At 41.2% G+C, this 13,315-nt stretch overlaps 1 protein-coding gene across 13 annotated transcripts in view; it reads right to left on the bottom strand.

Annotated features, from left to right (window-relative positions):
• Window positions 1-547: 547 nt before the first annotated feature.
• Window positions 548-13,315, bottom strand: part of NRCAM (neuronal cell adhesion molecule) — a 212,208-nt gene continuing 199,440 nt past the window's right edge. For all 13 annotated transcript variants that reach the window (XM_044280341.1, XM_044280345.1, XM_044280347.1 and 10 more), the window contains 3 exons: window positions 10,760-10,891; window positions 5,385-5,463; window positions 548-2,718 (listed from right to left, as the gene is read on the bottom strand). In XM_044280341.1, the coding sequence (XP_044136276.1) occupies window positions 2,481-2,718; window positions 5,385-5,463; window positions 10,760-10,891 (449 nt within the window). In that variant the 3' untranslated portion in view covers window positions 548-2,480. The remainder of the gene's footprint in view (window positions 2,719-5,384; window positions 5,464-10,759; window positions 10,892-13,315) is intronic.

The following is a 13,315-nucleotide window of genomic DNA, read 5'->3' as shown; positions in this document are numbered from 1 at the left end:
CGGATCCGGCAAGTAATTCCGTCAAGTGGAGTACACGCCGGATCCGGACAACGCAAGTGTGAAAGGGCCCTTACTTTTGCATCTCCTTCCTCCTTACTTATATATCTACTTCTGGCTCTGGCTCAAAAATGTGTGAACCCAATCTAAAAGTGTTTATGAGCAACCACAATTTATCACACACACCTATAACAAGTGAAAAACGGGGCAGAAATCAATGCATCCCAAGCTTTATATTTTAAGATGTCATTCTTATAAGATGAAGAGTAAAATGACACATCCACAAAGCAGCTGAAACTTGAATACATTTATTAATATACAAAATGTTGCTTTTACACAAGAGAGTCTGCAGGTGAACCATGCACGGCTTGTGTTAGCATGTGTTACTTGTCCGGCGGTCATTGATCAAGGACTAAGGCACAATTCTCATGCTCTCTTGTGTCAATTATAAAGCACGGCAGAGTCACAATATGAAGAATATGCTACCTTTAAGGGCGCAGACAGGTAACCTTGACACATCTGAAGCAGACACATCTTTTTGCTATATAAATTGACACAACACAGAATTATGTCACAGTGATTTCCCCTTGATAAAAGACCATCACAGTCACTGATAAACTATTGAAGTCTCTTTATCACCGGATACTGCCTAGTTGTGCTTTGAAATTTGAGATGTATGATTTATTTGAGGTCCATCTGGCCCCACTGAGACATTAAAACAAGTTGCTGATTCCAAGGAGTTAAAAGGCTGATAGAGAATGTAAATGAAGGAAGGGACAGAAGTGTATTGACCGCTGCCAAGCTTGTGCTTTATTCCTATAGTGTCTGAGAGGAGGAATGGCAAATGTAACATACTGGCACAAGTTTAAGAAGTCTGCAGTAAATACAATAGTTCACTATGTCATTTCACAGCAAAATATATGCATTTAAGTAGATGCCTTGAAAATACCATGCACTCCGTTGGCTATAGTTCTTCTTACACAGTACAGCATAACTCTTTGCTTTATTTCTCTGTAACATCTACAAGCATAAATGCATCTAATCTTTCTGTATATTTACAAATTGAACAAAATATCTACATATAAAAAGCTCACTTAAAATTAAACTTGATGCAAGTTATGAAAATGCAATATATTGGCAAATGAAACTGAGCATTGCTTCAACCATAGGCTGTTGTATAATTTCATATGAAGCTAAACCACAGTATTGGAATAGTTTACGTAGTCAAGAGGAATATGCTGTCACAGGTGACATCCATCCGTTCTCTTTTGCAGGATTGCATTCTGTTTTTTTGTTCTGTACCTCTAAGAAGATCTAAAGTAGATATTGGCGTATGAGTCCTAGGTGAAATTCACTGAGACACCCCGTGAGTAACAGATGGGCTCATTTCTGAGCGATATAGGGATCTCAGTGCATGCTGTGCTTTCATTTCTCAATGTGATCAAGGTTTCTGCTATGTACACTTTGCTGTTCATAGCAATGTCAGTAAACAGTGGACCTGCAGCAGCATATAGACAATTTCATTTTACAATAGAGATTATTTTTCTTCCAATAATGCTTTTATAATGTCTTTATCATTTACATAATTTACATTTTTGGCAAAAATCGATACTGTAGTTCATCAGTCTTTACCGTGCCAACATACCCAGCAGAGCAGTGCATCGTGGAATGCATATCAAATAAAGGCACTGAACAATATGCATGGGGGTTCATGAAGCCAATGTTCCAATGTCCCCTCAGTGACTGTGAAGAATACAAATCCCAGAATGCATTGCAAAGCTGATCCGTTTATGGAATCTATATAGCCTGATTTATACATAGTGTACAAAATACAACACCGTACGTATAATACTTTGTTGAAAAGGCAGTAAAATAATGGGAGCAACTAGCATATATTTGGGTCTTGAGTAAGCATCAGCAAATGCAAGTATCATACTTCAATGATTTAGTCGCCGTATAGATATATTTACGTTCTAGTCTTGTATAAAGACATGGTAGAGTATACAATAAATTCACCAACTTCACCAGCAATGTCCACATAGACATTGAAGTTCTACACACTGTCACACTACTATAATACTGACAAAATAAACGGATTCTATACCCAGGTGTCTGACCAAGGACTGAATAACAAAGGACCAAACCATGGCTTACATACACTGGTTGGTAGGTGAAATGTGGATCATTTCATGCATTACAGGTTCATATAGAGGAGATAGAGGACTTTAGGCTTACTTCAATTTGTTACATTGGTGGTTCTGTGCATGTTTTTGCACGCTGTGGAAAAACGATACACCCTGAACAAAAAGATTAACATGATGTACCATAACACCGACATCCAGTACCACTTACAAGAGCTTGCATTTAGAAAGTACTGTTCAAAGTATGAATATCTCTACGTCGCGTGGACCACTGAATGAAAGCTGAGTGCATCGAATGGAACGTGGCAGCTTGCAAAAGAGAATATGACCACTTAATGATGACTACACAAAGGAATTCATGGCATTGACAGGAGATGGAGCCTCTGAACTTTCGTTGCCTTCGACAGGTTCTTTTTCTTTTTTGCCACTGTATTGTCCAATGAAGGAGCCATCTTCATTAAACTGCCCATTTACTCCTTCTCCATAATCCACTAAACTGTCATCACTGTCATCTTTCTTCACAGTTCTGTCTGACGGGGTCCGGCTTCCTTTTTTAAGAGGTTTGTGGTCTTCTGCATCACTGGTAAAGAAATATTAGAGTTTAAGAATGGGCTACTTATTCAAATAACATGCAACTATTTCCAACAATCAGGCAATACGATAGCATTGTACAGATTGCATTAACATGCTGTCAACCATTGAAAGAAATCATCAGGCCGCTATGGGGTATTACATATGCGTGACATCTGCAATATCTTATGGATTCATTTTTTTAAAGTTTCTTAATTCTGATTTTCAATGATGGTGTAGTGCTAAAATACTGTATGATTTTCCTTCATAGGAATATACAGTAGATATATAATTGCTTAATGAAGTGAAAGTAGTAGGTAAAATATCAAGCTTTTTATAAGGTAACATAGTAACATTGAGGGTCATTTACTATGCTGAAATATGCAATATGCCTAAATTAGGCGTATTCCAGGAGCAGATCTGAGACTTCTCCCCGTTCATGTCAGGTCTAAAATTGTGACCCGTCTCATTCATCAGTTTCTACGTCTGTTTTAGGCACAGAAAATGGTCTAAATGTAGGACAGCTAGGAAGCTATCTTACACGCAGAACTAGCTAGGAAGCTATCTTACACGCAGAACTAGCTAGGAAGCTATCTTACACGCAGAACTAGCTAGGAAGCTATCTTACACGCAGAACTAGCTAGGAAGCCATCTTACATGCAGAACTAGCTAGGAAGCCATCTTACATGTAGAACCAGCTAGGAAGCTATCTTACATGTAGAACCAGCTAGGAAGCTATCTTACATGTAGAACCAGCTAGGAAGCTATCTTACATGTAGAACTAGCTAGGAAGTTATCTTACACGCAGAACTAGCTAGGAAGCTATCTTACACGCAGAACTAGCTAGGAAGCTATCTTACACGCAGAACTAGCTAGGAAGCTATCTTACACGCAGAACTAGCTAGGAAGCTATCTTACACGCAGAACTAGCTAGGAAGCTATCTTACATGCAGAACTAGCTAGGAAGCTATCTTACATGCAGAACTAGCTAGGAAGCTATCTTACATGCAGAACTAGCTAGGAAGCTATCTTACATGTAGAACTAGCTAGGAAGCCATCTTACACGCAGAACTAGCTAGGAAGCTATCTTACACGCAGAACTAGCTAGGAAGCTATCTTACACGCAGAACTAGCTAGGAAGCTATCTTACACGCAGAACTAGCTAGGAAGCTATCTTACACGCAGAACTAGCTAGGAAGCTATCTTACATGCAGAACTAGCTAGGAAGCTATCTTACATGCAGAACTAGCTAGGAAGCTATCTTACATGCAGAACTAGCTAGGAAGGAAGCTATCTTACATGCAGAACTAGCTAGGAAGCTATCTTACATGGAGAACTAGCTAGGAAGCTATCTTACATGCAGAACTAGCTAGGAAGCCATCTTACACGCAGAACTAGCTAGGAAGCTATCTTACATGCAGAACTAGCTAGGAAGCTATCTTACATGCAGAACTAGCTAGGAAGCTATCTTACATGCAAAACTAGCTAGGAAGCTATCTTACACGCAGAACTAGCTAGGAAGCTATCTTACATGCAGAACTAGCTAGGAAGCTATCTTACATGCAGAACTAGCTAGGAAGGAAGCTATCTTACATGCAGAACTAGCTAGGAAGCTATCTTACATGTAGAACCAGCTAGGAAGCTATCTTACATGCAGAACTAGCTAGGAAGTTATCTTACATGCAGAACTAGCTAGGAAGCTATCTTACACGCAGAACTAGCTAGGAAGCTATCTTACATGCAGAACTAGCTAGGAAGCTATCTTACATGCAAAACTAGCTAGGAAGCTATCTTACACGCAGAACTAGCTAGGAAGCTATCTTACATGGAGAACTAGCTAGGAAGCTATCTTACATGCAGAACTAGCTAGGAAGCTATCTTACATGCAGAACTAGCTAGGAAGCTATCTTACATGCAAAACTAGCTAGGAAGCTATCTTACACGCAGAACTAGCTAGGAAGCTATCTTACATGGAGAACTAGCTAGGAAGCTATCTTACATGCAGAACTAGCTAGGAAGCTATCTTACATGCAGAACTAGCTAGGAAGCTATCTTACATGCAGAACTAGCTAGGAAGCTATCTTACATGCAGAACTAGCTAGGAAGCTATCTTACATGCAAAACTAGCTAGGAAGCTATCTTACATGCAGAACTGGCGCTGGATTAGCCAAAGTTATGGAAAAGCCGGCGCCTCTTCATAGCTTTGGCAGATCCACCACTAGCTTAGGGCTTTATTGATCAAAAAGGCAAAAAACCCCATCAGGTGGAAGCCAATTTTAGGGGAAAAATTCCTTCCCGACACCAATCAGGCAATCAGAATAACTCCCTGGATCAACGACCCATCTCTAGTAGCTATAACCTGTAATATTATTACACTCCAGAAATACATCCAGGCCCCTCTTGAACTCTTTTAGTGAATTCACCACCACCACCTTCTCTGGCAGGAGCACCACAGGGCGTATATCTGTTCATAATGACCCCCAGTGTGTTTTTGGGTAACAAAAAGTATAACAAAAAAAAACACCAAAACAAACGAATATGTTTTATGGCTATTTTTACAAGTCCCAAAAATCTGCATACAAAGGATGCCTCCAGCAACTTTATATTGATAGGATTTGGCTTTTCAGAAAACTTGGAAGAAAATGTAAAAGCAACCATACATGCCAAATTCCTTACCTGTATTCACCAAACGTTCCATCATCCTCTTTCATGGGCTGTATTTCAGGGTCTGCATGGGCATCTTCCTTCTCTTTCACTATGAATAAGTAAAAACGGAAGCACAAGATAAATGCATACAGGGCATAAAGCACATTAAGTGGAAACACCTATCATATAAAAACACCAAAAACTGGCTGCACTAAACATAAATTACTTTTTCTTCTGACTCCTCTACCATTTTATTTGCATTCAAAACACCAATTTTGAGGCCTCTGAGGGTTTTGGAACTGGGAACAAGAATGGACAGATAACAGGAATTATGTAAATACCATCTGTATGAAGTATTAAAGGGGTTTCTGAGATTTTGATATTGATGGCCTATTATCAGTGTAGGAGAGCAATATCAGATTGGAGGGGTTTACCAATCAGTAAAAAATCTGAACTAAAACTACCTGAAATGTGTATGTATATATACACACACACAGATATACAGTACAGACCAAAAGTTTGGACACGCCTTCTCATTATTTTCATGACTATGAAAATTGTAGATTCACACAGAAGGCATCAAAACTATGAATTAACACATGTGGAATTATATACATAACAAAAAAGTGTGAAACAACTGAAAATATGTCATATTCTAGGTTCTTCAAAGCACTTTGTCACGGCCTATGGTGTGCGTAGTGACATTTTCCTTCACTTGGTTGCCCGTGACTACATTTGGTGTTGTATGCATGTGGTGGCAGTGTCTCGGCCTTCTGGCTGATCCCCAGGACATGGCTGCCACGCATGCCGTTGCCCGCGGCAACAGGTGAAGTGTGTGTTTATGTGTGTACTTCCCCTTTTTGTGGCCGTCTTCCCTTGCCTTGTGGTGGAAGGGTTAACTTCCTTCCTAGTGTGTGTGCACTGGGTGGGTGTGTGTGGGTGTGGCTACATGGGCAATAAAGCCTCAGTTTAGATCAGTAGTCTGAGGGGTACTTTAGCCATGGTTAGCTGGAGTCATCCTCCTGTGTTTATACCATCTGCCAGTGGGGGCCACCCTTGTGGTCATAGGTTTATGTTAAATGTTGTTATGTGATGTTAAGTTTATGTTTATGTGGTGTCTGTATTATTGCAGCTATGGTTTACTGGCTTCCTGTGTGTCTATGTGTGCTGTGTCCTTTTATGTCTGTGTGTGGACTCCAGCACTCAAGGATCCAGTCAGTGTGTCTGTGGCAGGTAGGGGTGGAAGTCTTTCACTCTCCTGCCATATCCATAGTCTGTTTCTGTTTATATCCCCTTGCAGCTCGGCCAGTTTAGACTCCTGTTTCTCCGCATCCAGGAGGAACAGGTGGTCTACCCAGCTCCTAGTTCAGGGATCGGTGGAGGGTGAGTAGGGATCCGAAATTCCTGAGTATGAGCCCTCCTACCATCAAGGTCAGCTCATGCAGCTAGGAGTCAGGGTCAGATTAGGGATGCGATAGGAGGTGACCTGCTCCCTTATTCTGTTGTCCTGGCCGAGCAGCGACTTACATCACGTGGCATCGCACGGCTGAGGGTTTTCCACATCCTGAGCCGTGACACACTTGTTGGCCCTTTTGCCTTCACTCTGCGGTCCAGCTCACCCCAAACCATCTCGATTGGGTTCAGGTCTGGTGACTTTGGAGGCCAGGTCAATCTGGCGCAGCACCCCATCACTCTCCTTCATGGTTAAATAGCCCTTACACAGCCTGGAGGTGTGTTTGGGGTCATTGTCCTGTTGAAAAATAAATGATGGTCCAACTAAACGCAAACCGGATGGAATAGCATGCCGCTGCAAGATGCTGTGGTAGCCATGCTGATTCAGTATGCCTTCAATTTTGAATAAATCCCCAACAGTGTCACCAGCAAAGCACCCCCACACCATCACACCTCCTCCTCCATGCTTCACGGTGGGAACCAGGCATGTAGAGTCCATCCGTTCACCTTTTCTGTGTCGCACAAAGACACGTGGTTGAAATCAAAGATCTCAAATTTGGACTCATCAGACCAAAGCACAGATTTCCACTGGTCTAATGTCCATTCCTTGTGTTCTTTAGCCCAAACAAGTCTCTTCTGCTTGTTGCCTGTCCTTAGCAGTGGTTTCCTAGCAGATATTCTACCATGAAGGCCTGATTCACACAGTCTCCTCTTAACAGTTGTTCTAGAGATGTGTCTGCTGCTAGAACTCTGTGTGGCATTGACCTGGTCTCTAATCTGAGCTGCTGTTAACCTGCGATTTCTGAGGCTGGTGACTCGGATGAACTTGTCCTCCGCAGCAGAGGTGACACTTGGTCTTCCTTTCCTGGGGCGGTCCGCATGTGAGCCAGTTTCTTTGTAGCGCTTGATGGTTTTTGTGACTGCACTTGTGGACACTTTCAAAGTTTTCCTAATTTTCGGACTGACTGACCTTCATTTCTTAAAGTAATGATGGCCACTCATTTTTCTTTACTTAGCTGCTTTTTTCTTGCCATAATACAAATTCTAACAGTCTATTCAGTAGGACTATCAGCTGTATATCCACCTGACTTCTCCACAACGCAACTGATGGTCCCAACCCCATTTATAAGGCAAGAAATCCCACTTATTAAACCTGACAGGGCACACCTGTGAAGTGAAAACCATTTCAGGTGACTACCTCTTGAAGCTCATTAAGAGAATGCCAAGAGTGTGCAAAGCAGTAATCAAAGCAAAAGGTGGCTACTCTGAAGAACCTAGAATATTACATATTTTCAGTTGTTTCACACTTTTTTGTTATGTATATAATTCCACATGTGTTAATTCATAGTTGTGATGCCTTCAGTGTAAATCTACAATTTTCATAGTCATGAAAATAAAGAAAACTCTTTGAATGAGAAGGTGTGTACAAACTTTTGGTCTGTACTGTGTATATATATATATATATATATATATATATATATGAGAGAGATTTATATATATAATTAATATACAGTATATAAATCAGTAATGTATGGTACTGATCAGTGCTCAGCGGCTGCAGGAGGCAAGAGACTGTGGCGGTCCAGTGGGCACTGACGTTACTTTCATTGGTCACGTGGCCTAGGCATAGCTCCGTTAAATTAAGGCCTCTAGCACACAAACGTTTTTTTTTTTTTCGTTTACGTTCAGTTTTTTGCGTTGTGTATAGGGACCGTATACGGAACCATTCATTTCAATGGATCTGCAAAAAAACCCGGAAGGTACTCCGTATGTCTTCCGTTTCCGTATTTCTGTTTTTCCATTCCGTTCAAAGATAGGATATGTTCTATTATTGTCCGCATAACGGACAAGGATAGTACTGTTCTATCAGGGGTCAGCTGTTCCGCTCCGCAAAAAAAGGAATGCACACAGACATCATCCAAATTTTTTGATGAAGGAGTGAGTTAACACTCTGAAACCCGTATGGTTTGAGCTACACACGTGCATACCCCAAGACCCACTCCAGATATCCATGGATATATGCTAAAGTAGCGCTCCGTCATGGAATAGGAGAAGTACTTTTTTTTACTATCTGTACCTACCTCCTAAACTAAGAACAAGACCGAGTAACCGGAAACTGACGTATTGAAACACGTGGGATGCCGAACTATAACTTCCAGGACCATGTGAGACGCCAGGTACCACACTCTGAGATCTGCGTTCAGCGCAACTGGGAGGTGAGGCACTATGGTCGAAGCTGTCTTCAGGAGGGAGGTAACAGAAAGCCAGGTACCGACCGCTCCGTGGGACGCCACGTAGTAGCGGTGCTACCAATCGATACGAACTATATACCTACTACCCAGTGATTAAATGGACACATTTACTAACAAACTATCTTAATGAGATATAACTGACTCAGTAAACTAACCTATAAACTAAATGGACATATTTGCTAATTACCTGCCAGTAACTGTCTAACAAGATTTGACTGCAATATTAACCGAACCTACAGCTAATACACACAATAACTATCAATGGTATCAGTGCACTGATGACATGGACTTTATGCAGCAACATATATGAATGTACTACCATAATTTAAAGGGATAGTGTTGTGCATTCGACCAAAAGTGGTAACAGTGCAGCTACACAGCAGCCTGTAACAACACTTTCTCCCATTCAACTAAATGCATCAAGGATTGCCCGGGTTATACCAGATACCCTGTGGAGCACATATACCCCGGAGAATACACTGATACATCCCTATCATCTGCTATAGCCTAGAGGGCCACTACCAGATAGAGCCAAGAAGGCCATATTTTTTTAACAACCACACATATAGTGGAAGATACTTGACTAACTCCCTGGAGATTTTTATTTGTGACCTTCTGCTTACACCCCATAGGTGGTTATGTATAAGAGAGATCACGTTGCATGAGGACTGTATGAGATTAGTCCATATATCCTTTTACTTGTTATCGTTTTATCTGCTTAATATTGTTTTAAGATAGTTTTTTGTTTTTATTGATTATCAATACATATTGCTCTTTTTCATTAAACCTAAATTTTTTACAACTTCTCTGAGTGGTTTCAGATGCTGAGTGCCTGTCGCTCCAACTAACCTGTCCATATTCACCTTCTTTTTGACTGGGTGTGTCAAACACGACAAGAGCACCATTTCCACACCTATAGGCAGGTGAGCCTCTATATCATTTCCATCAATCTGTTCATTTTTTCCATATACGTTCAGTTTTTTGCGTTCCGTACACGGACTGTATACGGCACCATTCATCTCAATTGATCGGCAAAAAGAAAAACGGAAGGTACTCCATATGTCTTCTGTTTCCGCATTTCAGTTTTTACGTTCCGTTCAAAGATAGAACATATCCTATTATTGTCCACATAACGGACAAGGATAGTACTGTTCTATCAGGGGCCAGCTGTTCCGTTCCGCAAAAAACTGACTGCACACGGACGTCATCCATATTTTTTGCAGATCATTTTTTTGCGGACTGCAAAATACTGAAAAAGCCATACGTTTGTGTGCAAGAGGCCTAAAGGAAATTGGTCTGAGTTGCAATACCAAGCCCAACCACTATCCAATGGACAGCGCTGTGCTTGGTAAGCTGTGAGGAGGCTGAGGAGCTCACCGGAGCCTCGCAGCCTGCTCAAACTGCTAATCCTGACAACAGGTCATCAGTATTGAACAACCTGAAAACCCTTTTAAAGTAAAGTGCAATTCCATATTCAAAAATTTAAATATAGCTTTTCATCAATATATTTATAATAAAATGTTATAATGACAAAAATCATTAGTTGGTTTTCCAGCAGATGGATGTGAAGAATTCGCTATGAATCTCCAACCATCTACACTAAATAAAATCTATATATATCCTTTTTGCTCACTTTATTGTGGGCATAATAATTTATGTAAATACATCAAATATCCAATTTATTTAAAAAATCCATCTTACCTGGATATTTTCCACCTTTATTTCTTCGGATAAAACAAACGATCAGCAGTACTAAAATGAGGAGGGCTACAGCACACATCAGGCCAATAAACCATCCCTGTGTAGCTATGTCAACCTGTCGACTGGCCATGGCTAGAAAATTTGAAAGACAGATTGTTAATAGTTCATAAAGACAGTGAAGGTTCGACTTTATCCAAGAACTAATAAGATAAAAATAATCAAAACTAAAATGTAATTTTCTCCTTGTACAATCAAACATTAGTCAATGCGCTCCCCAACAGCTGGAAACAGCCAGATACCTTTTTCTTATAGAACAATGTGAAAACACATATATGCCATAAACAGAACCAAATACCACAATACACAAATACAATCTACTGATAGCCATATACTAGTTCATGAGAAGATTATGTACATCAAGTGTGCTGCAATGATAAGGTTGTTTCACTAGCTCTGGAAGAATTTTATTACATTCCATGTTGAATAAAATATGACTAGTAATATTATCATATTAACAAAATATTAGCACACTCCACTTCCATATTCATGTAAATGAAAAGATTACCCAACTATTCCCCTCTATTCACACTCGCATTGACTATACTTTATACAATAAATGTATTAGGATGCGCTAATATTAAAGGATGATATACAGTATATACTGCAAAGGTTTCTGCAATACAACTCTCAAATACTCCACACTACATCATCAATAAGGAACCTTCCTAAAAAGAGTTTTCCGAGATTTAAAGGGAACCCGTCACCTAAAAAAGTAGACAGCAGTATGTTTCTAAAGATCCTATTCTTTCTCCGACCAGATGCACCAAAATCTTGAAAAATGAACTTTTCCCCCTGCATGCGCTATGTAACAGCAGAGTTTGAAGTCAAGGGGGCAGCGGCCTGCTCGCTTCAAGTCAGGATAACCACGCCTCCTTTCCCTGCCCCTTTCACTTTTGATTAACAGCAGATAGTTTTTGGCTGTACAGCAAAGCTGGCCGAAGTCTCACACATGCACCTGTCTCTATTAACATTTCCTGCACATTGCTGTATACCGCTGTTAGGTAGTTTTTAGCGGCTCAATTTGCAGGCTCCCGGCTATGAGTGCGCATCAGAACATTCACGTGCGCGGCTGTCAATCAGAGGTGAAGGGGCAGGGAAAGGGGGCGTGGTTATCCTGACTTGAAGGCCGCTGCCCCCTTGACTTCAAACTCTGCTGTTACATAGCGCATGCAGGGGAATAAAGTTTGTTTTTCAAGATTTTGGTGCATCTGGCCAGAGGAAGAATAGGATCTTTAGAAACATACTGCTGGCAACTTTAAGGTAATGCTGGTGGTTTGGGAGGCGTTTTTTAGGCGACAGGTTCCCTTTAAATACTGATGACCTGTATCTGATCAGTGGGGATCCGACACCCAGGACCCCCTCGGATCAGCTGTTTGGGAAGGCATTGGCTCCTGTGAGCATCGCGGCCTTCTCCGTGTTCACCAGGCACAGCGCCATACATTGTATAGCGGCTGTGCTTGGTATCTCAGCTCAGCCCTATTCACTGAGCTGCCCCTAGGCCATGTGACCCCTGAAAGTGTTGTCACTTGGCCTAGGGAAAGCTGTGAGAAGGCCGCAGTGCTGCTGTGAGTGCCTTCTCAAACAGCTGATTGGCAGGGTCTCAGGTGTCGGACCCCAACCATTCAAATACTATCCACAGGATAGGTCATCAGTATTTAAAAACCCCTGCAATGGCATAGTACAGATTCAGTATGCCTTAAATGGTATGTCTTATACCCTTTCACACAAAACGACTGCCTTCTCATTACGACTAGGGGCTGTATTACATCGCCTGATGCTCGGGCTGTGCGACCACCGATGGATGATGCAACATCCACAGCACTTATTGGTACCAGCCTGATTACACAGGCCGATGTAAATGAATGTGGTAGGGAACAAACCAAACGTTTCTGACAATTGTCAGATCGTCAGTGGAGATGAGAGCTGCGTTAACATGCAGCACTCATGTCCGCTTGTATGATGACAATTGATCGACTGTCCGCATAGAAAATCATTGTTCCTGGGCAGTAGATCCCTGTTCAATGTGCTGCTCAGAAACAATGACCGTAGGTGTCAGATGAAAGACACATTCACCTGACGAATGTGTGTTCATCACCAGCACGTTTTACACAGGCCAACTATCAGTAACCAGCATTTCTACAAATGCTCATCCCTCATCTGGCCTGATTATCGGTCTGTGTAAAAGGACCATTACTCTCTAACCATTTTCTCCAATTATATTATACTGTGAAATAATTCTGTCTTTGATACATTACATTATTACATAATCATTAGTCATGAAGCCATCATATTAACAGCCCGCTGACCTCTCTGTGGACAAGGCCTAAAGCTACGCCACTGCTTTCAAAGTCTCTGAGAAGGGGATGCATCAAGGCAGAGGATGTGTCAGAGACCTACTGACCCAGTACTAAGTTATCTTTGTACTGCTTAGTCTACTGCCAGTTCCATAGGTTTGAAACTTTTGTAAATATACTGTATTTACTTAAAAAGCATGCC

This window comes from Bufo gargarizans, chromosome 2 (genome assembly GCF_014858855.1).
Source record: "Bufo gargarizans isolate SCDJY-AF-19 chromosome 2, ASM1485885v1, whole genome shotgun sequence".
NCBI classification, from domain to species: Eukaryota; Metazoa; Chordata; class Amphibia; order Anura; family Bufonidae; genus Bufo; species Bufo gargarizans.
This window is presented reverse-complemented; position numbering and strand designations above follow the sequence as displayed.